This window comes from Megalops cyprinoides, chromosome 23 (genome assembly GCF_013368585.1).
Source record: "Megalops cyprinoides isolate fMegCyp1 chromosome 23, fMegCyp1.pri, whole genome shotgun sequence".
Lineage (NCBI taxonomy): Eukaryota > Metazoa > Chordata > Actinopteri > Elopiformes > Megalopidae > Megalops > Megalops cyprinoides.
In genome coordinates this window covers 6,925,230-6,950,513 of record NC_050605.1, presented here as the reverse complement: position 1 = coordinate 6,950,513, position 25,284 = coordinate 6,925,230, and the positions used below count along the sequence as shown (strand labels likewise).

At 45.7% G+C, this 25,284-nt stretch overlaps 1 protein-coding gene across 1 annotated transcript; it reads right to left on the bottom strand.

Moving 5' to 3' along the window:
* Positions 1-5,160: 5,160 nt before the first annotated feature.
* tmpoa (thymopoietin a) lies at positions 5,161-23,393 on the bottom strand. The gene is made up of 6 exons (XM_036518185.1): positions 22,800-23,393; positions 15,273-15,390; positions 13,993-14,142; positions 13,407-13,543; positions 7,002-7,105; positions 5,161-5,912 (listed from the first exon to the last, which is right to left on the bottom strand). The coding sequence occupies exons 1-6, from the start codon at positions 23,028-23,030 to the stop codon at positions 5,522-5,524; spliced, it is 1,131 nt and encodes a 376-aa protein (XP_036374078.1). The 5' UTR covers positions 23,031-23,393; the 3' UTR covers positions 5,161-5,521.
* Between the last annotated feature and the right edge of the window lie 1,891 nt (positions 23,394-25,284).

Below are 25,284 nucleotides of genomic sequence, written 5' to 3'. Positions count from 1 at the left end.
CTCGCGCTTAATCAATTTGTCCTTCCCTAACGTCACGGCGGTAAAGCAGAAACGTCATCTGCATATCGTCCAATCAAAAGACACAAAACACAATATCCGGGTGACGCTACCAGAGATACTTAATCGTTGAGACAACACACACCGTTGCCGTTGTGCAGTTCCGAGTGCTGTTGTTGCAGCCTTGAAGAGTTCCGGTAATTCACGGTTGCCGGCACTTTAAACACGTCTTCGTGCTTTTGTTTTTATTTTGCACCTTGGTGCGACTATGTCAGTGCCAGAGGTTTGACGTGCAACTTCAGATTACCTAAACAGCACATTAAAAATGGTTAAAATGCGCAACAAACAGTTAAACGAACTAGGTGCAAAGGTGCCCAAGGAAAAGAGAAGATCATACTCTAAGTGTGTGAAATCTGCAGAAGGAGGCAGGCTAATGAGATTACATAGGACAGACAGAAGGTCACATTCCGTTCGTACAGAGCCTATTTTTAGGTGTGACAATCAGGTGAGCTTTCTCTCTCTGCAGCAACCCCAGCCCCCATCCGTCAGCACATTACCGCAACCCAGCACACACTCCCAACAGCCAAGTCCAGCAGTATGCCCTTCGTCCAGCCCCACTGCTAGCAGCACAATATGGGCCACAAATCCAGGAACACAGGGGACTATATATAAATATTCTCAGTTTCTCAGTGCGTTCAGCTCTACAGTTAAAATAGGTTTTTTTTTTTGCCTTGGGTAGTTTCATGAGTGCATTCTTACTGCGAGTGTAATTACACAGTATCTTAGGCTTCCCCCCCTTGGCTGGCTGAAACATAACATGAACGAGGCCAATGAGTTCAGGGTACATTTTAATGGTGTGTTATTTAGCATTGAGAGGATTCATGTAGCATTGTATAACAATCACATGATTGTCATTGTTTTTTTTTTGCCTTTGTTACTTTTGTAAATTTTGTAACTTTTGCATTTTAGTTGCTAGTCCAACTAGTCGGTAGCTTACGTTCCCCCTTCTCCAATGGCTGTTCACTCGCTCCTTAACTGAGCAGAGCATTTATTGGGTCTGTCATCCTCCTTGCGTGAAGACGTGGTCGTACCAAGTCTATATACAGTAAGCCATTAAAGGAAGCCACTGGGAGACCCTGTCATATCACTATCCCATATTGTGATTGTTAATTATGTATGTACATCTAATGCTATCCTACTTATACATATGTAAGTTTTACTTTAGGGTATCTGTGGGAATTGTGTCGGATGGTACAGTACCTCTATTGGGTATACTGGAAGTCGTTCTGGATAAGAGCATCTTCTTATGTCAAAATGTAAATATAACATTAAATATACCTCCATCTTGTACATTGTTCTGGGTAAGAGTGTTTGGTAAATGACAAAATGTAATGTACATTTAACTCAAGGAGTGGAACCTCAAAGATCTACTCTAGAGTGTACTTGTCAGGATACTATGGATGACTTCTATGGAAGTCACAAGACAAACTGTTATACCGGGGTCACACACATCCGTCTGTTGGTCGACATACTCCAATTGTCACGATCAGTCAACAGTCATTGATAAAGGCACAATGGACACACAGCACCGACTACATACATGACTGGCAGCTAATTTACAAATATGTCCCAAGCCTGCGCTGAACAACAATCTTGCCAGACCAGGAGGTGGCAGCAGTGCTGTGTTCTTGTTTAAAAAGGCAATGGAAAGAGCGCATAGCAGGGAGTTACACAGGTGAACGCTTTCCTGTGACACCACTCCCAGAGATCCACTTTTTACAAGAAAAATCGTACAGTCATGGGATGTCCAAAAAATTAAAAGCAGCATTGGCCTTATCGGATGTGGAGCTTTATTTGGTGAGAAAAGGTGGAGGCGAAAAATTCATAGAAACCACACAACATGGGTTAAATCATAGATTCTGCAGCAGCAGGCAAAAGGTGCTTCCTGAAGCTTTGCCATGAACTGCAGTCAGAAATATCTGATTTCTCAAAGTTCACCCAACTAGTCCCAGAGCACTTTCATATGCATAAAAATTTAATCACTTCTTACATCCAGACAGCCTTTACTACAAGTAGTATTTACCTGAAGGCTGTATGCCATTACTGTGTAGCCTTGGCAGCAGTTTGATCCAGTTTAGTAACAGTGCACACAGGAGCCCATGTTGCGACTCAGAGACTCACCACTAATATTAACTGTTGCTTTACTTAATTTCTGCTTTCACGGGTTCCATTACAGTACTTTCATTTAGCAGACTCTCTCATCCAGAATAACTTCCACTGCAAGAGAACAGAAGTGTATCCACCCAAGTTTTATGAACAACACTCCCAGATAAGCAAGTGCATGCACAATACCATTCAAGCATCAACACAAGTTAACTTATGCTAAACTGAAACTAAGACGACCCAGAAACTGGGAATAGGTAGAATACATACAATACCATAGACCACATTCAGTGCAAATAGATCATTAAATCTCTATAAACTCATGGTAATAACAGGAGTAGATAAAAGGGCTGATAAATACTAGTCCTCAAAGGTTATTTTAAATGTAGCAGACATGCTTTGAAAGGAAATATCAGAGGGCTTTGCAAACTGTTGTTTTCCATAACAGACAAGTTTACTGGTCTGTTCAACCTCCATTGAAGCCTCGTGTAACTCAAAACTACAGTGTCTGCTATTAGTGAGTACATACACACTCAACAGAGGCAGCAATAACCCAAAATGAAAGCGATACATTTCAGTAAAATATCTTTGATGGTTAATATATTAAACCAGGTTCTAAGGTGTCATTGCCATTGCCAAGTGAGTTTCACATTTTCACTTGGAGGAATATTAGCACATAAGTAAGTACCACATTTGACCACTAGATGGCATAAAAGGGAAGCTTGCTCTATAAGACAGACTGGCTCATAATGCTGGCAGTGGGAACTTGAAAAAATTAAAATACCTAACATTTTTTGGTCAAAATGAATTGAAATTGCTTAATTGTGGACATTACTGTAAAAGTCTAATTCATTTGGTAACAAAATTAAATGTTATGTTTGGAGAAAGGGAACCTATTTTGAACAAGAGGAATATTAACAGTGAGTAAACTTAAAAGTGACGTGAATTATTCTCCTGGATATGGAGCATTTGGCAATTTCAGGCTCCAAGTCCAGTAAGGAGTAGTTTACACCTGCACTACATTCAGAGGACAGGGTGAGTTAGAGGTCTTCAGCTGCACAGCGCTCAGGTGTAGAGCGTTCAGGAGAAGGCCTGCAGCCTCAGCAGAGAGGCCACTATGGGCAGGAACAGACAACAGTTCTGCTTGTAAATCAGCCAGCTTGGAAAGTAAAAATTCACTTCGACACACAAATGACAGAAGTAGGCAGAGCTGATATGAAGTTACCAATTTTTATTTCCATTTCTACAAATCAGACAGACTACGATTAAAAAAAAAAACAAAAAAACAAACCCACAGCTTTAAAAACCCTCCCCCCACAAATACTCTCCATTCCCTGTCCATAGGCCCATCAGACAGAAGTCAAATAAATACATTTTAAACACTTTCTTGCCTCCGAGTATTACTGAATGCATGTGTTGTCCTGCAGACGACCCTGTGGAGCACCTTGCTGTGACTGGTTAGACGAGCGCCCCACTCTCGACATGTAGACTTTACCCGTTTCTATACACACACATTTAATAAAAAGACTATTGGAAAAAACCTTTTTGATGCTTTATTTTCATAAGACACACATTAGAAAAATACTGCAATTACAAAAAGACACAAAAAAAAACAGAAAAAAAATGACAAAAACTTCACAGGCAAACATGAATAAACATCAGTCCTACTCCATATATGGCACAAATGTCCAAATCAAAGAATTCCAAGTTAAGAGACAAAATTCTTCTGGTAATTTTAAGCATTTGCTTTTATTCTGTATTTTGTTTTCCTCTGTATTATTTAAAATCAATGCTTCTCTCCATGATCTAATTCAAATACTACAAATAACAACCAAAAAAAGCCACGTTTATTAAATACCCCTTTGGAAATGTTCCATTTGCACTTTAAAAAAAAACCATGATTCCTCACCCATGGTATTAGAACTGCGGGCTACTGACACTGGAGGAAGAAGGAGGGGTGGGGTTATTGACAAGCTGGCCAATCCTGAAAGAGGTTGGGGTTTTTGAAACCCTGAGCGGAATATTCCGTAGAAGCAGTCACTCTGTGGGACACTATGCTTTGCTGCTGGGCCAGTGCTCCTATCCATGTTGTATCATGCCTCCTCCACCTCGTCTATATGAGAAGCGCCCCCCTAAGGCTAAACTGGAGTGAAGTCAGTTATAGACAGTCTGATTTACAGTGCAGCTGCAGCAAGGCTAACATTACACATAGCAAGGGCAGCTGGACCCTAAACACTGCCGCCTGCATATTAAGAGTCAAACTGTAGCCAAACTACCTCAGAACATGGAAGGTTATATGCCTTAACAGTGAAGCCAAGGGTCTATAACAGTGTCTCACAGCATGAAAACTGCCGGTGGGGCTTTCAGTGGATCGGTTAGCTCAGCAGGGGTTGGAGATCGAAGGGGATATTTCAATATCAGGACATTGAAAGGAGACACCTGTCCCAGCCAGAGCACGAATGCTTGCACCAATTAGTGATCAGACCTGATCAGACCCCCGCCCAACACCTATCAGACTCCTCCATCAATTCTTACTCTCAGCTCAAACCAGCACCATTTTTAAAATCATCTTTAAGAACTTCCAATTGAAATGCCAACACTGTCATCTGCTGTTGGATTAACACACTAGCTTTAAGGCCCAGAGCTGACTGAACTGCAGTGGGGGACTATTTTAGTGTGCTTTTAAATGGCAGGGAGTGCAAGTGCTTAGTTAGGTTACCATCAGATCATGGCTGTGACACGGGTACAGCAAGGCGGCGGTGGGGCCCTCCTGCCGCCGCGACCCTGACTTGGGAGTTATGTTAGCACGTCTGCCCCTGCAGAGACCTCCACAAGAGCCAAACAGGTTACCAGAGAAACACAAACCAGGAAAACACGTAGAAACAAAGACTCCTATCCTGATAGCGAGCGCATAGCAAGACTGGAAGATTTCACACGTGTCATGTCCATGCATTCTTCTGGAAGCCAGTTTTTTTTTCATTTTTCTTGGGGGGGGGGGGGGGGCGGCAGAGGGGGGTGAGGTGCACCCCCACCCACAGAGGAGCAAGTGAGGGGCGGATTGTAACTCAGACACTGGGAGGACAGAGGGATAGCGGGGAGATGGAGAGGAAGAAGACAGGACAGAGGAGGAGGAGAAGAGCTGGAGATATGACTTAGACCTTGCTAAAAGAGGAAAAGTGGCAAGATTCAACTAAAGCAGGAGTCCCACAGAATCAGTCCCACAGAAAGAAATAAGAGTTAGTGAATACATGTCTGAATGGCAGAGAATAGACCAAGTCAGTTCATTGGACGTTGGTGGAAAATGGAGGAGAGAGGTGTTGGCAGGGCGGGACGGGGGCGGGGTTAGGGGAGCCGGGGCTCCTTACTGGCTGGCGCCGGCGCTGCTGTCGGGCGTGGCTTCTGAGCCCAGGGAGCCTCTGAAGGGGTTGATCTCGTTGGTCTCCATGGCCTGGTAGACGAAGAAGAGGAAGCCGGCCACGGCGCTGAGCAGCAGCAGCTGCAGCCACACGGGCAGGGAGCGCCGCGCCCGCTTCGGGCCACCAGAGGGAGCCGCCACCGCCGCTGAGGAGGAAGAGATGGGGGCGGCGGCGGAGGCGACGGGGGCGGCTGACCGCAGCACTGTGCGGCTCTCGCTGTAGGAGGAGCTGCTCTCGATGCGCTCGCTCGTACGCAGGCGTGACTCGTCCACCCAGAAGTCGCTCGCCCTCAGCGGGCGGCCCGCCGCGCCTCGGATCGGCCGCCGGCAGGTGGCGCTGAGGAGGGAGGGAGCGAGGGAAAGAGAGTGGAAGAAAGAGGGGCCAAGATATACATAGAAGGAGATAGAGATAAGAGTGAAAGGACGGGAGAAAGAAAGAGCAAGGGGCCAAGTGAGAAAGAATGAGAGGGGAGGGGACGGGAGAAAAAAAAGAAGGGGAAAAAAAAGAGGGGACAGAGAGTAGTGGGAGAGAGAGGTGGAGAGCAGGGGGAGGGAGAGAGGGAGCAGGACAGTATGTAAGAGAGGGGAAAGGATTAAATACATCAACATGTGACTTGTCACCTGACAGACTTGCAGTGCAGTTCTTAAACACGTACATACCAGGTTAGCTCTGGTGCAGCTCTGAGAACTAACACACAACCCGGCTGAACGGTACTTAGACTGGATGAACTTCCAATCTGTACCACTTTAATGGCAGCTGCAATGGAGACAGTGTGTCTCAAAGCTACAGACAAACTGGTCTTGTTTTAAATCCCATGAAGGTCTGGGTTTTGTTTATTATTGCACTCAGACAAATGACGGTGAGGTCACCGGAAATCACTAGTTGTAGCAAGTGGCCTTGCCTTGGAAGGTAAAATTCAAACCAATACATCAGGTCAATAAACTGATGTGTGCAAAGAGCTATCTTTGTTGCATAAACCTTTTACAGAACTGAACTTTTATACTGCGCTGCACCTAACGTAGTTAGAGTTACAGAGGGCAGGGGGTTGTTGGATTAACTGGAGATATGAAGAATTGGAAAGCTGTGTGTGAGTGCGTGTGAGAGAGTGTGTGAGAGTGTGTGAGAGTGTGTGAGAGTGTGTGAGAGTGTGTGAGAGTGTGTGAGAGTGTGTGAGAGTGTGTGAGAGTGTGTGAGAGAGTGTGAGAGAGTGTGAGAGAGTGTGCGCGCACAGTGTAAAGTCTGTGGGGCATTTGAGTTTGTATGGATTAGTAGTAACAGATTCTGGTGTGTGTGGTTTAAAATTTGTTATGAGATGTTGGGGTTGCGTTATTACTGATGGCTGTATTACTGAAGGCTGGGAGATGTTGGGGTTTGTGTTATTGATGGCTGTGGGGTATGAGGCTCGGGAGTGAGGGTGAGGACTACCTGATGCCTGTGGGAGTGTTGGGCTCATTGGGGAACAGCTCCTTCAGAAGGTCCTTGTCTTCTACCTTGGAGGGCTGATCACCTGCCATGAGCTTCTCCTCCACCTGCATGCACATGCACACACACGCATACGGTGAGATGGGCGCAAGACTGAGTATGAGAGAGAGGGCAGGCATGCGTGTCTGTCTGACAGAACAAATGTGTGTGTTTCTCTCACATACTTCAACAAAGCCAACCCTGTGTCCTTCACCCAGAGTCGCTAAAGTACATAGAGTGCTCACCACCGCCCGCACACAGTGAGTGCCAGAGAAACACATACATGTGAGTAAGCTGAGAAATACCTGTACTTGCCTCAGTGCTTCTGTGAGGCCTATCGACACCACAATGCACAAAGGACTTGTGTTGCATAACTTGTGTGACCATTATAAAGGCGCAATGGCTTACAGTTTTAGAACAGCTGGAGCTATAGCTACAGCACACACAGTCAGGCCTGGTGTGGGCTAATAAGTCACCAGCTGCGGTGTCTCCCAGCTCTGACACTGACTCTGTTCCCTTTGGCAACACTCCTGGAAATGCTCACCAGGGAGTGCGTGCACCTGGAGGCCACTAGGGGTCTCTACTGCGGTGATCCACCCATGTGAATTTGGGGAAAAGGGGTCTAGGGACTTTCTGTCCAGAGAAACTGATCTTGACTCAGAACAAAATTAAATGGTTGGGGTTAGGACTGGGGGGAGGGCGAGCTGATTTTGGATCTGTCCTCAAGGGCAGAAAGTGCTGGAAGTGTGGAACAGGCCCCACTCTAACACAAACTTCAGCCCCGTGCTCTTCCCTGTCCCCCGCCACAGTCGACACCCCTCGGTCCTCCGAAATCGACTTCCCTGTGCCCTCACTGGGGTAGCCACACGTAATGAGGGCATTGTCCGCGGCCTCTCCCTCCGCGGGGTGTCTCCGCTGGGCTCCACAGACTCCGCCTGCTTGAGGAGGGGGGCGGGGTTAGACCTGCAGACCTCTAACCACTCCATGTAACTCCTCCCACCGCACAGCACAACTGCAGGGCAGCAGCGAGCCCCTCCCACCGAACAGGAGAAGAAACAGCAGACCGCACGACCCCGCCTCCCCTCTGCCCCGAGGGAAAACAGAGACCTGATGACACTGTGCAGCAGGTGTCTGCGTGGTATAATTACACAGCAGGAAGGAACAGGGCAGTGGGCGCTGCAGGAGAGAAGAACGCCATCCCGCCTACAGCAAGGGGGAATCAAGGTAACACGAAAACACACAGACGACACGACCAAGGCTGCCCGCATTCCTTTCGGTTCTTGCCTTCATGGGCACAGCCCTCACATTCAAACTGTTGTCCTCTTTCATATTTAATAAAGTGACTGATGTATGGTAGTATACTTGGCTTCCCTTGACTAGTCAGATTGTACAAGTTAATTTGTAGTAGGGCTTAAATAGTATTATGCTCACACTCACTGGTCTGTGAGTGTTGTTAGCCTGGTCTGACACTGTTGCTCATTCAACAAGTATAGATACACTTATGTTCTATTGTGATGGAAGTCACTCTGGATAAAAGTCTCTACTAAAATTAATGTACTGTAATGTAAAAACAACTAGTATTGACTAGTTGGCTAATATCTTTCTGTTGCACTCAGCACCAAAGTGGTACCCTGGTGAAACTACACTGAAACCAACACCACTCTCCCCCTGGTGAGTCCCACAGCTACCACCCCCGTGAGATCAGCACCAGACTGACCGGTTTGAGCATCTCTCACCACCTGGCTGCGTCGAGAGGAAGCTGAGTTGAATTCCACCTGGGCGGTTTGGGACAAGGCGGTTTTGGTCTGAGCTCCTCGCTGTAAACTGGGCCTCTCCTCCTGGACGCCTCTAGCTGAGGGGGTGTGCGAAAAACAGGGCGAGGGGGAGTCCAGCCGCTCAAGTCTAGGTGAGGGCTCAGGGTGTGAGGGCTTCACTGTCAACGGATATTTAGACTCCCGCGTTACACCCTTCACCAGAGGAAAAACAGGATCAGTCAGGGCTGGAAAGGGGCAGATTTTTTAGAGGGCAAGTTTGGAGGATTGGGATGAATTTGAGGAGCAAGGCCAGACAGACACGCACCACAGACTTGTGATTAGAGCCATTTCCCTGGCGATGAGGAGGAGCTGCCTCTGGGGCTGAGGCTTTGGGACAGTCCTGGCACAGGAGTTAAAGGTATTAGTAGAGCTCACTGAAGCTCTAACCAGAGAACACAGGCTATTTTACACTGCGCAACTGAAGAGGACACACACAAGATTTGCTGCTCACACAAGATTTTTAAATAGCATTCTAGTCTTCCTTCGTGGAAAGCCCATACTTGCCCTTTTTCTAATTAAATAACACATAATTGACTAATATCTTAATGTTGCAATGAACCAACACCACACTGCCACCCGGGTGAGACTGAAAGGTTTGAGCATCTCTCACCACCTGGTCGCGTTGAGAGGAAGCTGAGCTGAATTCCACCCGGGCGGTTTGAGACGAGGCGGGTTTACTCTGAGCTGCTTGCTGTAAACTCAACCCCTCCTCCTGGATGCCTCCAGCAGAGGGGATCCGTGTAAAACGGGGCGAGGGAGAGTCCACTCCAAATTTTACCAAGGGTGAGGGGTCTAATGGCTTGACAACCAACGGATATTTAGACTCCTGTAGCGCCCCCTTCAGATGAAAAAGAGGATCAGTTAGCGTGGAGGAGGCAGATTTCTTTAGGGGGCAAAATTAGAACAGGGTAAAACTGAGAATGCCATTAAATGAGTAGAAGTGCATGAGCTGAGGGGACGGGGGTGGGGCAAAATTTGGCTCCGTTCTCAGCTTTACTCAGGACAGACACCCACCAGAGACCCTCGTCTTAGGGGTTTAGCGCCCTTTCCCTGGCGATGAGGTGTAACCGCTTCGGAGTCCTGGCACAGAGGACAGAGGCATTTATAGAGCCCATAGAGTTCATACAGCTCTAACAGAAAGGCCAGGCTATCCTACACTACATGAGTGAAGAGGATCCAGGCCACAGGTGACACGAACAAAGCTGCTCACACAAGATTTTTTATAAAACATTCTTCCTTCCATAGTCTTCCTTGGTGTAAATCCCATATTTGTCCTTTTCAAATTAAACAACACATCATTGACTTAATGCTGCGATGAACACCACACTGCTGCCCCAGTGAGACCAGCGTCACACCGCTGCTCCGGAGAGACCAACACCACAGTGCTACCTCAGTGTAAATCCCATATTTGTCCTTTTCCAATTAAATAACACACCACTGCTGCCTGGTGACACCAACACCACACCGCTAGCCGGGTGAGACCAACAGGTTTGAGCATCTCTCACCACCTGGTCGCGTTGAGAGGAAGCTGAGCTGAATTCCACCCGGGCGGTTTGAGACGAGGCGGGTTTACTCTGAGCTGCTCGCTTTAAACTCAACCCCTCCTCCTGGATGCCTCCAGCAGAGGGGACCCGCGTAAAACGGGGCGAGTCCACTCCAAATTTTACCAAGGGTGAGGGGTCTAATGGCTTGACAGGCAAAGAATGTTTGGACTCCTGTAGCGCCCCCTTCAGATGAAAAACAGAATCAGTCACAGTGTAGGGGGCAGAAGAGGGTAAAACTGCCATGGGGGGGCAACAAAATTCGGCTACGCTCTCAGCTTTACTCAGGACAAACACCCACCAGAGACCCTCGTCTTATCGGTTTTGTGCTTTTTCCCTGGCGATGAGGAGTAACTGCTTCAGGGTCCTGACACAGGAGACAGAGGCGTTAGAGAAGCAGGAGAGGAGCAGAGACATTCAGATCAACCCAGAGGCCCTGCATAACCGCAATGAATCACCACCAGCCTGCACCCGTGAAAGGAGACCACACCCAGTGCACATCCCCACCACGCCCCTGGGGGCAGAGTCACGGCTGCAGGGTGAGGCAGTGGTGCAGAGAGGAAGAGGAAGAGGAAGGGAGAGGAAGAATCAGGAAGGGGGGGGTTACGGTGTCGTCGCTGGCTGGGACTGTCTGGTCCAGCCTCAGGGAGGATCGCCGCTGCCTTCTCTTCACATTCAGGGTAAGGCGCTCTTCCTCCTCCTCCTCATCCTCCACAAGACACACACACACAAGCCTGAGAACTGACCACTGTCAACGCTGCAGGCGCACTTCGCTTTCTCTCTGGCTGGCAGAAAGGGAACTCGAGGGAGGTTCCGCAAACAGCCGGCTCTCTTATCCAATCAGGACGGCAGACAAAGCGCGCTTTCAGTTGCAGAATGATACGGAGCGGGATCATGCGCTGCACGCTCACGCTCTGGAGGCACTCAGAGGGCAGGAAGCGGCGCACGGCCATAAAAGGCAACAGGAAGCCGGCACTCTGCCTCGCTCCATTATCAATGTTCATTTGCCTAGCCGACATATTTCTCCAGGCCGGCTGGCAAGGGTTTGTGCTACATGCTGTCCTTTTGATGGCTCTAAATTTTACTAAAGCACTTTAGGGTAAGCACCTTGCCCAACGGTAAAACAGAACTGCCCCACCCGGGATTTCAACATACAGCTTCTGGTCGAGAGGAAAACAAGTTCACGGGACCACCACGCCACTGCATACAGTGCAATGCTCTTAAACTTATCTTTCAATGAACAATTAACGCGTTTTCCGAGCTGAAGTCTGTACACAGCCGCTTTTGCTCTGTCGATGTTTCCTGCTGCAGAGAATTAAAAAGCAACTCCTGCTGAGCGAAACCAAGATAAAGTGGTACGTAAATGTAAACAGTATGGCCGCGAGGCTGGCCGGAGGGGGAAGACTAGAAATGTACTCGTCATCTTTGCACTGAAATTGCATACAAATTGAGTGAGTTTAGTGAGGTGAAAAACAGAAGCCTGGGACAGGGTCTTCTGAAGACGGGGAGGATTCCAGCAAGGTCCTGTGGAGGAGGGGGAGGGGTAAGGCACTGCTGAGAGATGGGGAGGGGTACAGTACAGACCGATGAGGCACAGGGAGGGTTAGCAAAAGATGGAGCTGAGAGGGTTACACAGGGGGGGCATAGGAGGACCTGTTTTTGAGGGAGGGAGGGGTGGGGGAAGCACAGTCTTCAGATGAGTGAGTAGGGGGGTGGAGTATATAGCAGAGTCTTCTGTCTGAACGTTTGGGGAGGGTTACGACAGGGTCACCAGAGGAAGCGAGGTATGGAAGGGTACTCTCGCGGGTGGGGGTTGGACGAGGAGTTGGGGGGCGGGGGGATAAACCGGGGATTAAACAGCAGAGACTCGGTGGGAGACAGAGAGAAAGAAAAGGAGCCCGTCTACACAGTCTGTAAAAGCAGGCTGGTTAATCCCAGTCATGTGGGCCCGCTCCCTCCCGGCCGGAGATCAGACGCACGGCACACTTCAGTATGCTCCGGTGCTCCCCTCGGTCCACGCCCCAGGTCAGGACCGTGACTGTGTTCTGCACAGTACACTTGGTTCCGGTCCATCTGAACCCTGAGGCGGGGTGCGACCCATTCTGACATGTGCCAAGCATCTGCTGTGGAACGCAACCCAAATGAAGAGCAGAAAAACTCCCGGGTTTATGGCTGGTTCTGTCCCCTTACAACAGAAAACGACTGTGTCCAAGTGGCTTTAGCGCAGCACATGTGACACTGCACACACATCGCTAACCCAACAGCACGTGAAAGTCCGTATGCGGAGCGAAGAAAACAGCATATATGCGACAGCTGTCGGAATTCAATGTTAGCAACAGTGCATACCTTATGACTGGCTACACACACTGCCGTTTAGGGAGGTGAATCTCCGTTCATTTGCTATTTAAATATTCTATGGCTTACACGACAATGTTCAAATAATCCAAACAACACCCCCCAATACCTTACGGACCTCCAATTCTTTTCGGTAAAAATAATTCCTCACTACGAAGAAGTATGACATCATCCCAAGTTACAGTCTGGAAAATTAACATTCTTTTCAGTCTTCAGAGGCTGCCCGTCATGATTTCGAAGAAAGGATAAAGAGGGATTTTTCCGTTCTTTTCATTTTGTGTTCTTTAACAAGCACTCTAATGCTTCTAGAAATAAATGATTTCTGATCTTAATGGTCAAAAGTATCCTTATACTCATGTAAGTACAGTAATCCATTCGTGATCTTATTAATGGTTGCCAGCATTCTTGTACTGAGTGTAGTAATCGATTAGCGATTGTGATCAAATTTTCCAGTAATGTTCAGCCTAATCCCTAGCGTTAATACAACAGAAAATGTACACAAGTGTGAGAGACACTTCGTTATGGACCAAGCTGGGACTGCCGGCTGTATGTCTGCGTGTGTGTGTGTGTATCTCACTCGGTTCTGGTCCAGTCTACAGGAGCAGTGGTTTTGTGTGACTGTGTGTGTATGTGTGTATGCGCGTGTGTTTGAGACTCACTCGGTTCTGGTCCAGTCTGCGTGAGCGGTTGACTGGAGTCTTCCCTCTGCTTCTGACAGGCTTCTCCACCACAGGAACTGGCTCGGGCTCTGGTTCTGGTTCTGGTTCCGGTTCTGGCTCTGGTACTGCTCTCTCCTCTGACAGACAGAAACATTCATTCAGCTACCTACTAGGGCTGTCCCGAATACCATTTTTTGGGCTCCAGAGCTTCGGTATTAATCAACAGTGAATATTTGAAGCTTCGGCTGGGGTGGGGGGGGACCCTTTAACTAGCCTTTAACCCGTAAGGCAGTAAAAAGTTCAAAAGATTTTCAGTGCAGACAAATCTAAATGCAGATCTCAAACACTTATCTGCCTCTGAGATTATGTTTATTGGACAAGCCATTCATTTCATTAGTGTCCAAAACAAACAGCTGAGCACTTTACATTGTTTTAATATGCACTGAAATAGTTGGCACGGTGTTGCAAATTAAGGAGTGCTATGGTCATCATCACTGATCCACTATCTGGCAGGGTTCCAGTGCCATTTGAAATTATTGACGTGTGACAGTGGCCTAATGAATGGTTGTATTGGTTTGCTCCTCACCTTCCTCCTTGTCACTGTACTGGTCGGAGTCTGTGTTGCCGTTCTGGTTGCTGTCAATCTTCGAGGGGGCTGCTGGAGGGGGCAGGGCCTCTGGGGGCCCCTGTTCCAACAGCTTCTGCAGCTTCTTCTCGTACAGTTTGCGGGTAGAGGCTGGGGGCAGGGAAAGGAGCATCAGTAACGCTGCCTGCGATTGGATGCTTGGCAGGGGGTGGGCGTCATTAACAGATTGTGGATGGAGCCTTTGGTAAGGAGGGGAAGGGAAAAATGCAGCTTGCAGGTGGGAGAGGTCATCAGTAATGTTAATATAATGTAAGCTCACAAATGCTGGTTAACATTAATTCTGTGCTTATGCTAACCTGGCCTCAGCTCCACCTCAAAATGGGTGTGGTGTGCTGCAACATTTACACTCCCTCTCAGGTGTAGCTCCACCCAGGCCAGAGATGACTCTACAGCTCTTGTTTCCAAACTGACTAAATTCATCAGCAAAGTAAGCAAATAAAAGCCTGGTTATTCTATTCTATTGTCAAATTAGGATTCGTTTTCACCTGCTTCCCAAAAATTGAGAGCGCTCGTATTTAGTTTCATTGCGTTTTACTGAGACTAGCTGTAAAACACAGATGGACAGGTACAGATAGAAACAAGATGCGAAGCGGATGAGCTCTTTCATTTGCAAATCCAGCACTGAGCTGCAGACACATGGTGCTGTTTAACTCTGAGCAAAGGCAGTTTTACTGCTGTTTAATGAAAGCCATCTGGCAATCCTTCATATTCACCCTCTCGCATTTTCCTGACAGATTGTGAAATGGTTACAGCTGTTTCAGGGAGGAAAGGAGGGAATTTCAAAGAACATCAGAAGGAGCGTGATAATATGGCAGATAAAGTTTTTTGGAGCATCAGGGGAAGTTTTTTCAATTGCAGCAAATATTTTTGGGAAGGTGTTCACTCTATCGCTTTATTCTTGAATGGCAGTGCAAAATATTTAACACTCCGTAACAGAGCCTTGCAACAGGACAGAGACCTGCTGAGTACCAATGGAACATGTGGTGGAAGGACAAATTCACTGTGTGGGCAGCTGGAAAAGTCGACACGAGCCATCGGACAGATGGTGTACCTTTAAATTAATTATTAATTCAAACATCAACAAAATAATGTCAACGACCACTGTGTAAAATATTGCAACATATTCTTTTCATCCACTAAAAGGGTCCGTTTCATTCCCTGCGTTTAACGTCTGACCTGAGGAAGATGTCTCTCAGGAGAGTTTAGAGTGTGAGACTCACCCACAATGGGTCCCACTGTGACTCCATACTTCAGCAGCTGCTCCTTCAGCGCTTCGTCGGAGAGATCGGCTACGTCCACTTCATCCGCCCGGGGCTTGTCCGTCTTCCTCGTGGCTTTCTGTACAGACGTGGCAGGGATCAGTGTGTGAGTGTGTGTGTGCTTGGCAGTGTGTGTAAGTGAGGGCGCACTGGTGCATATGCACAAGCAGCCCTTTTTTGGATGGCTGGCAGGGGTCATTGTGATGGAGGTTAAGGTATACAGGATGTAGCAATATGGAAAATAGCTAACAGAAAGAACTCAGATATTTATCTGGGCTTAATCTGAAAATGGCAACAATGGAGAAATGCAAATATCAGAGAAGTTGAATTTAATTCTGATTTAAAACAGCAACAGAGTCCATTTATATGCCTTTGCTATTGGTGTTAAAGGGGTCATGAAATATGTTAAATATGATAACTGACATAGACTAGTGAGTGTTTATGGTAGAACAACTTTCAATCACCAAATGCACTATAATCATATGAAAGAGAGGGTAGACTGTTGGCTATTTAGCTACAATGATGAGAATTAATACTGATTACATACAGCTACCTAGGTTGTCTGTCTATCTAGCCAGCTATTTTAATGAGAGTGAAATTCCCCAAAAATGTGCAAACCTACACAAACATCTGAACTTTCTCAGTGGACCAAGTCCATGTATCTGCACAGATAACAAAAGTATGAAAATGTATCGTCTCCACACACCTTACCAATCCCTAGTGCTCCTATGTTTGTGTGCAAATGCTGTCTGAATGCCATCTAATTTTACTGTTCACCTTCCTTCTTATGGTAACAAATGAAAACTTTCCAGGTGCTCCGTGGAGCTCGACTGCAATGCCACCATTTGAGGACTAACATTCTGACTGAGTAACATTCTGTAACTTCCCACAACTTCCTTTTTTTTTGGTAAAGTAAATCCCTGTGGTCTCCAACATGTTCACCCAACCATTTTAATATCTTCCCACCTTTGCTGACGCATCAAATTTGATTGTTAATGACTCGTCTATTTATTCATGAAGGATAAAAAAATATCTGAGTGAAAAGTCAAAGAACAAAACAAAACAAAAAAAATGGAAGTTTCTGGAATCCAGGAATCTCCACTTTAAAAACAGGTTTGATCCAAAATGATAGTGCTTGAGCTTACACCATGTCCCTCCGCACTCGGCATCCTGTGCCAAAACCACACCCACACAGAACACATCCAACTGCGTCCGGGCGGCAGAAGACAGGAGAGCGAGCGGAAAGCCAATGAGAAACGCACAGAACGGCGGCTGTTTGGGGAGCAACTTTTTTTTTTCTTCCCGAGCAGGAGGCTGGCCAATACAATGGTTACAGCCTAGCGTAAACACACAGAGCCCAGCCAGCTGAGGACTGAAGATGGTTATCGAATTTGCCTCGTTAAACACATGACTTGCCAACATTACACGGAGCAGCTCCTCCGGACTAAAGCTGGGTGTAAACGTTACAGTCTGGATTTAATTAAATGCTTATCCCCAACTTTGACTCACAATTAAACACAATTTTCATGTCTATTCTTTACAAATATGCTTAGGTGAGTTCAATGATCCCCAAAATTAATGAAATGAACTGTGTCTGCGCTGAAAAAAGTAATGTTTTATTTGTTAGTAAGGTTTAATGACAAATATTGATGGAATGCAGTTCTAAGTCCCAGCTTTCCAGCTTTCTGTTTTGTGCTTATTTTAGTGGCTCTGAGGAACATAGCTCTCCACCAAAGGCCATTTGAAACCCATCACAAACCCTACATACTGATACATGCCATCTTTTCTTCTATTGGCTTTTACACTGGAAGACAGGGCTCCACATGACATGGACCTTAAGTTAACCTCATGAACCCTGTGGCACAGTGACACACCCCACCCTGCAGTGCAAACCCCTGGCCAGGGGATTCACCGGAGTCCCCGGGGGTCCGAGGACATTCCGCTAGCCGCTACACAAACAAGTGGCCAAGGAATTTCACCTGACCAGGCTAAAGAGTGCTGGCTGGTGCTGCTGTCGGCTGCACCGTTTCATTAAAGTCCAAGAGAAACAAACAACCTGTGCTTTTGAAGAATTTAGGCTCTTAAATAGAAAAAGATTTCCCAAAGTTTGGCCGTCCGGACATGCATTCCTATCCCCTGGAAAGCATTTCCTCAATAAAGGGACCCAGCCCGCTATGAAAACAGTAATGTCAAGAGCAGGGGCTGGAGCATCTCTCCACATCCCGAAAGTTGGCCTCAGCATAATAAAATAGTGAGGTTTGGAGGGCAGGCGAGCACAGACTGCGATTTACTCACTCAGTATAAAGAGTGACCTGGTTCTACTTCAGCTGGGAAGCACTACAGGAATTTTTTCCCCCCCTCTCTGTAGTGCTTGGTTAGACCGTTATCCTAAAAGAGTAGTGCTAATAATAGGCTTACCCACTTTAAAGCAAGTTATATGAAATAAAACTCACTGAGCAACATGTCAGTTTATCTGCATTGCCTCTGAACCTTGCCCTTGACTCAATTTAGCACAGCAGCACTGTAGACTACAGTGTGAACAAAAGAGCAGCTGTTTCACTTATCAGATGCCCTGCCCCCATACGGAGTGCCTGCACACACACACACACACACACACACACACACACACACACACACACACACACACAGCCTCTTCTCTACTTCTCACGCAAACACATACCCACACACCTCATTTCCAAACTGGTCACAGAATTAGTCCCGAACTTGTTCTTGCCACACTTCCAATAGCTCATCATTTCACCCTTGATGACCAACTTAAATGAACTGTGCAACCCTGCTAGTTAAAGTGCTGCTGGCTACTCAGCACATTTCACTCTGCTAAGGCTCGACTTGCTCCTCTGTAGACACATGACACACAAGAATGTACAAGACGCTTAGATACACTATCTACAGCAGTCAACAATCGACCTACCCTGCTGATGTTCAATGATGGACTTGAACATGGCCACACACTAGAATAAAAAGGTAGTAAAGGATTAAACTTAAAGTCAGTATGTGCGGTTCTTGTTTATCACTCCAGTTCAATGCATCCTGAACAGGTAAGGCCTGGAAAGAGTTCCACAGTTCACTGGAGTCTAACATGGCTGCTAGAAAGGGATTCTTGCCTCCAAAAAAAATAAAAATGGACTGCAGAAGTTTTGGTCTTAGGTTGGATTAAGCTGCTAATTCAGTACTTATGTGCCTTTGACTGATTACCAGGTATCTGCTGCTGGCTTGTTATTACAGGCATAGTTTGTTGAAAGAGTGTGTATTACAGCAGAAGAGTCCAAGTTAAGCCAGTTAGAGCCTATTCAACAAAGGGAATGCACTGTACTGAATCCTAGAGAACTCATGTTGCAGTTCTAACTCACAATGCCGGGAACTGTACCCAAATCCTCTTCAGACATATGGTAAACTCTCCCTGTTGATGATAAAGGGTCTGCATTTTTCAAGACTTGGTTCCCACATATGACAATAATATTTGCAGCTCTTGGATATGAATCCGAGAGCTGCTCCAGCTGGAAGGGGGAAGGCTCACTTTTATTTCCGATGTCTTCTGGAAAAACTCCAGCACTCAAGCCTGCTTTTTCTGGGCCAACAATGGCCGCTCAGGCAAACCTAGATCCCAAGCGATTTCAATAGGAATTTAGTTTTTTTTTTTTTTCCTTATTCCCCTTCTGCACCCAATTTTCTGATTACCAGTTGCACACATATTCAGCTTGTCTCACAGAAACATTGTGAGACAAGAAAAAAAAAAGAAAAATCGGCCCTTGTGTGGGAAAGCAGGCTAAAATGAATGCAATCCTCTAATAAACACAAGTCAACACAACTGTTTTTCACACTGGTCCCACAGTGCACGACAGTGGAGTGGGTGGTAATTGGAGGACAGGCGCTACTCGACTGATGTCATCAGCGTGACTCGCAGGCACCTGACAAGTTGCAGGGCGTCGAGGGCGGTGTGTGAGGCTGGCCTACCTGTCTCTACACCCTGGGGGATCAAAGCCGATTTTTTTCCACTGTTGTGGGCTCCCGTTCATCAATGGCAGACGACATGGCCAGTTGGAACTTGTTTTTTTTTTTTTTACACTGGGTCATATGCATGCAGCTTATGGGTCACTCGCTGTTTTAGCATCAGAGTCTACCCTTCGGCTTATTATATTCATCTTCCCAGTTTTTCACTGTGGGAAACCGTGAGAAGAATCTCATGTCTGGTAATTTATCTTTTTCCCCCAGTGTTAGAATTGTCTTGATGTTAAGAATTCTTTGTTGTTAGTCTGCTGAAGGCTTGATTCCACCGCTGTTCTCTTAATAGTTCCCTCTACACCAAGGGTTTTCCCTCACTAGCTCAACATCAGGCAGCCTGCCCAGACATTTGTGTACTGCCTAGTTAGAAACTGCTGCCTAGATCCTCCAGTTCCATCTTTATTTTAAACATTCTTAATAAATTACTGCAGTACAAGATTTGTTGTACTGTTATGCATGTTTCTGACCAATGAGGTGCTGTGTAAACCAGAGAGACTCCATACACTGGGCTTAGCTCAGATTACTCTTGGCAGTCTACATCCTTAACTTTAGGTCAGTGACAAAAAAGACTGGCCTGTGGACAGTGCAGACAGGTTTACTCTTGAAAAGAGGAAAGCTGAGCCCAATGGGAACAGCATGTGTGACTGGTAGCTTGCTAGCATTCGGCCGAGTTATTGTAAAACTTCATAGAGTTATTACTTTGCAAGCCTGCTGTGTATTTAAATGCTGAATTTGGAACCACAACACTCAGGTTCCCAAACACATGAACAGCAAGCCATCAAGACTGACCTTACCAAAAGCTAATTATAATTAAAGCAAAATTATGACACTAATATTGAATGTTTATTGGAACTATTTTGGAAAAAAAGTGAAAAGACCATGAAAAATCTATCTTAGATGATAGTTAATGACTAAAGCACTACAATTCACAAAATCAGTTTTAATAAAATTATTCGTTTGTATCATTGTTGGCCCCATTTCACACACATTCACTCCACAATGAAACGCAGTGGCCTGACAGCAAATACGAATGAGCGGATTTCACTCAATCAGGATGGAAAAAAATTGTACCTCAGGGCGTGAACTAATAGAAATATTTAGTTTGGCTGGCCCTGGCAGGGGTGCTCCACGGGTTGGCACAAGATTACACCTGTCGTTAGTTCAGCCTCATCAGCCCTGGACACTGAAAAACTACAACAGTTTTATTTAAAGTCGGATTCGAAAACAAGCCGTACAAATGAAAGGCGTGACTGCAACCCGAAGGATGCACGGTTCTCCTGGCCCCTCGCCGGTAAATCCTACACGAAACCGAGCTGGTTTTAACCAACGCGTGTCGGTGACATGCTTCCTTCCTAGATGGACTCCCCTTTGTGACAGAACTACACCGTGCTGCATTTAGCAATCGCCTCACACACTTCCCCTTCGGCCTCGGCAAGCTTGGAAATACTCGCTGCGCATTTTGCAACCTGTAAAATCTTCACGCACGGTTGTGGCTTCGTTTGTCGGAATCATGTTAATGAGCGTGCAAAAATTATTTCTGGTTTGTTAAGTTAATGAAACTTTTCACTTCCATACTTAAGCGCTGCATAAATAAATGAATAATCTTGTAACATGCTGACGGACCAAACAGATCTGTGTTATATCTAGAGCGAGGCACCTGACAGATTTTAGGATATGAAACTTTTGTTTCTCATTACCGGACCTGCGAAGAGCTGGCACTCGTGCAATGACTCAATATTCAAAAGGAAACGGGGCTATGTCTCTTATTCAATCACAATAAAAATACTTACAAGCACTAACCGCGCATACGTTTGCACAAATTCCTACACGACTTCCTGATATTTCGTAAACTCTGAATTCACATGCAGTGACGAAAAGTATGGAATGTAATTTAAGCGGAACATTATGGTTGACCACAGTAGCAGTCAAGTTTGAACACAACTTTCATAATTTACTTTCACTATATTCCATATTTTTAGAGTAACAGTAAACACATCAAAACTAATAACACAAATGCAAGTATGCAATGATCAAAGAAGTGTTAAATTTAAAAGAAACTCTTGTATTTTATATTCTTCAACGTAACCAAAAATATCTTTTAAAACTACCCCACCTTTTGGAAAAATATTCATACACAGATCAATTTAAATCGTCGACGGACAATTTAAGTCGATGCATATGAAAAAAAATCAAGCATTTAAGCAGAAGGATTTACATCAAAATGTAGGCTATTTGAAGGCATGTTTCCCATTACTTAATCAGGTGTGTCCAAACTTTTGACTGGTACTGTGTGAATTCTTGCTAGTGAGGCTGGAGTCTAACAGAGGCGCAGATTTTGACAGCAACACTCCTGATCCTCTTATACTGAAAAGCAAATTTCTCATCTACAAACAGCAAAACACACCAAGCTTCCAAAGAAGGCATAAGCAAGAGTCTTTGTTCGCCCAAAATGACCTCACTTGACGGGGGTTCCCTATGCCCGTACGCAAGAGCGTGGAGATCCCCACAATATCATACGTCTCCGTGGGAGGAGACAACTGATAGCTCACTAGCTACCCCCCATTGTTTAATAAGGTGCGCATAAACCTTTTTTGCGGCTGTAACAATTCTGATCCATTTCACCGTCCAAACACTCAAAGCGTCGTATGATTGCGCGAAACGGTTGGTGAGACTAAATAACAAAAGTGTTCCAACGTAGCCGCCGAACGTCTACAAACAGCATTAAAAGCTTTTTTTTTTTTTTTTTAAAGTTGGCGATCCCGAACATATACCTCACGGACACTTAAAGGATACACTGCAACAACAGTAAATCTATCTGTCGGTACAAATTTCGCCGAGCACGCATCTTGATGCCAGCTGGCGGCAATGCACGGAAACACCGATCAGTCGCCGCTGACTAGGCGAAATATTTGAGCGGGAAAGTGTCCGCCACCGCTCGGCCAAATCACAACACGCCGATTTGTCGTGTGTGAGCTACAAGCAGCTCGCTATCTTGCAATCTTACGGTGCGACTGCAGTATCTCGGCTCCGGTGAAGACAAATAGCTTCATTCCAATAACGATTCCAAACATTAAGACCACTGATGGGCGCACAGGCGTGTGCGTGGATTAAAATGCCGAGCAATACGGAGGAACGCAACATCGGTCTGCACGCAAACCTAGCTATTAACAGCTACGATAGCAATTATGTTTTTAAAAATTTGGTCGGCTAGCAAATGACCACTACCAAAATTTTCAGCGAAGGTGGTTCATCATCTCAGGGCTGTCCAGCTTTCACTTCAGCAACTAACAAGAGGGAAACTGATACCGACGGTGATCCCATAAAACTAATGTCGGCGCTGGCATCAGACGGCATTTGCTGCCCAGACTAAGTTGAATAGCGAAACAGCTAGCTAACACAACTGTAACCTTAATGGTTGTTCATGAGCTAACGTTTGTGCACTTGGGGTACAAACAAAAATCTTACCCTTCCTGAGCGACTTTTATTCGTGATCACGGGTGGAGGCAGCTCTTCGTCGCTGGAGAAAGTGTCCGGAGGGGCTTTCTTCTTGTTCTGCACGGTCAGAGTCTTCAGGTAAAGCTGCACATAGACGTCTTTCCTTTGGTCGCCGCTCGGCAAAGTCACGTTGTTCGCCAACAGCTCACTCTTTAGCTTATCCTTTGTAAGGACCGACGGATCTTCGAGAAATCCCGACATGTCTCCTTCCTTCGAGTGTATATTTTAAGACTGGCACGACGATCAGCTCGAAGGCTCGCCCCGGCAACAAAAAGAAACGTCCAACTAGCAAGCTAGACAGCTAGCCAGCTAACTGGCGCCTCTTGATGGAGTAAAACAGCGAAGCAAAAACAGTGCCTAACTAGCGAGTTTGCTAGCTAGCGTGCTATTTTTTTCTCCGCTTTCTTTAGCTGGCTGAATCTGTACTTTTCCAATGAAAACGGTGAGGCTGCATAGAATGGGAGAGATCGGTTCTTCAGCCTGTTATTCAGGTTGTATCAAAAAACGCCAGACATAGTAGGTAGCCACACTCGCAACCCGGCCCACTTGCAACCGACCGCGGTGGGAAAGGGGCGGACTGTTTGCTGCTAGCCACCCAATAAAATTGAACGCTATTGGGCGACCACAGCAATGAAAGGATATGGCGACTGGTCGAAAGTGTAGACAAATATGAGCGCTTTCAAGAAACAGATAAGGATAAGGAGACCAGTTCGCTGGCGATGAAAGCTGAATTGTTTTCTTTATCAATCATGCATATTATTCATCGGTAAAATAACTATTCAGTGACATACGTCGGCAACGAATCATTTTAGATTTCCCTAAACTATTGATTCACCTCCCGAGATAACTTGGCATAAGTTTCATAGACGTTGAATATTTTGTGGAGGATATTTCATACCAAGTAAAATCAATAATTCCATTACCCTTCCATTTCCAGCTACACTCAAAAGAGTTACCTCTCAGTCACTAGGATAACCTTAAATTTGTTTTTCATTCATTTAAATTCCAGGAACGTCAGGTATTTAGCAACATTTTTAATCAAGTCAGCATAACCAGAGTGGGTATTTGGTTTTCGTCAGCTTTTAGCTGAATCTAAGCAACATGGTTGCCTTTGTCTCCTGTTGTGTCAGACTGCAAAACATTCACGTCCATGTTCAATTGTCTAGCTCCCGTTCTGTTGCAATAACCCCGACTCCTTCAACATCAGCCCTGCCTTGTCGTAGATAAGAAATGTATAGGCTAAATTCACTAGTATGGGCCTAACATGATACTGTGTATTTGAGTGCTGTGTGTTGCAACAGTTGTCCATCTTATTTAAACAAGAAGAGTACTTCCCCACGTGATTCTGACAAGCGGCCCTTCCAAGCCTTGGCATTGCGCAACAGTCATTGAGTTTTTCAACGCACCGAAATTTAAAATATGACAAGCACGCAGTCTTTGTAATGAGTAATTTCAGCTGCAAGCATAATCGTGCCCGCTATGCAGAAAGCACCTGTCTTCTATTAAAATGCGCACCACACAAGTTGGTTAGTCGGCTAGCCTATATACAAATTACTCTTATTTTGTGAGCATTCAACAACGTTAGTGGTCGCTAAAAAATTACAATGACAAATACTAGGAAACAGACTCAATGCTGAAAAGGAAAAGTGCATTTTCAGGTTTGCGATGCACGCATTAGGATAGGATGAACAAAAAACTAGCTTGTCAAAAAACTGGAGCATGTATGCCCTCTCGCGGCAAGACAGCCGGACTTATGCCATAGGGTCTACAGATGAAGACCTTGGTTTAAAATATTTCCGTGAATTACTTTTTCCTATGGCCATAACAGTTTTTATTTATTGTTAACATGCTAAACTTTTAATTACGTAAATGAAATTAATTGTTTTTCAGTTAATTTGAAGTTAAAGCGAAGCAAGTCGGCCACATGGTACGCGCTATCACATCCTTATTAAAATGGCGGGCAATACAAGAAAGGCAAGTTTGCGGTGTTCCTGCCTCCAAAAGTTGCACTAGTAAAACAATGGCACATTCTCAAAACACATGATTAAACAACGCTAATCTCTTGCCATTCATACATCGAAGATAGATATCTATGTCAGCAGGATTATAACCGCTGTGCTTCTCAATTTAGTATCATAGAAAAAAAGCCCTACCAGACTTGCCACCTGTATATATATATATTCCAAAGCATATTAGAGATACAGCCGGACCTGACCGGACGGCAGTGTGCGTTCTATTCGTTGCCGTGTTATAACCTACATTTGGGGAAAGGATTGTAGTTGATCGGCCAAAGTGATCTGTAATGGGTACATTTAGTTATGTGACATGACAGTATGTTTTTGACAGGTGGGGAACAGCATCCGTTTGACGCTGTACGATGATATGATGCCATTGTTTGTATTCAGTTTTGGCTTAGAAATTATATACACATTAAAATGTTGGAATTACTGTCCAA

Coding starts and splice junctions, on each gene's coding strand:
- tmpoa (XM_036518185.1), bottom strand. CDS start 23,030: ATGTCGGGATTTCTCGAAGATCCGTCGGTCCTTACAAAGGATAAGCTA. Junction 15,391..22,799: donor ATAAAAGTCGCTCAGGAAGG/GTAAGATTTTTG, acceptor ACGTCTGTACAG/AAAGCCACGAGGAAGACGGA. Junction 14,143..15,272: donor CACAGTGGGACCCATTGTGG/GTGAGTCTCACA, acceptor CCCTGCCCCCAG/CCTCTACCCGCAAACTGTAC.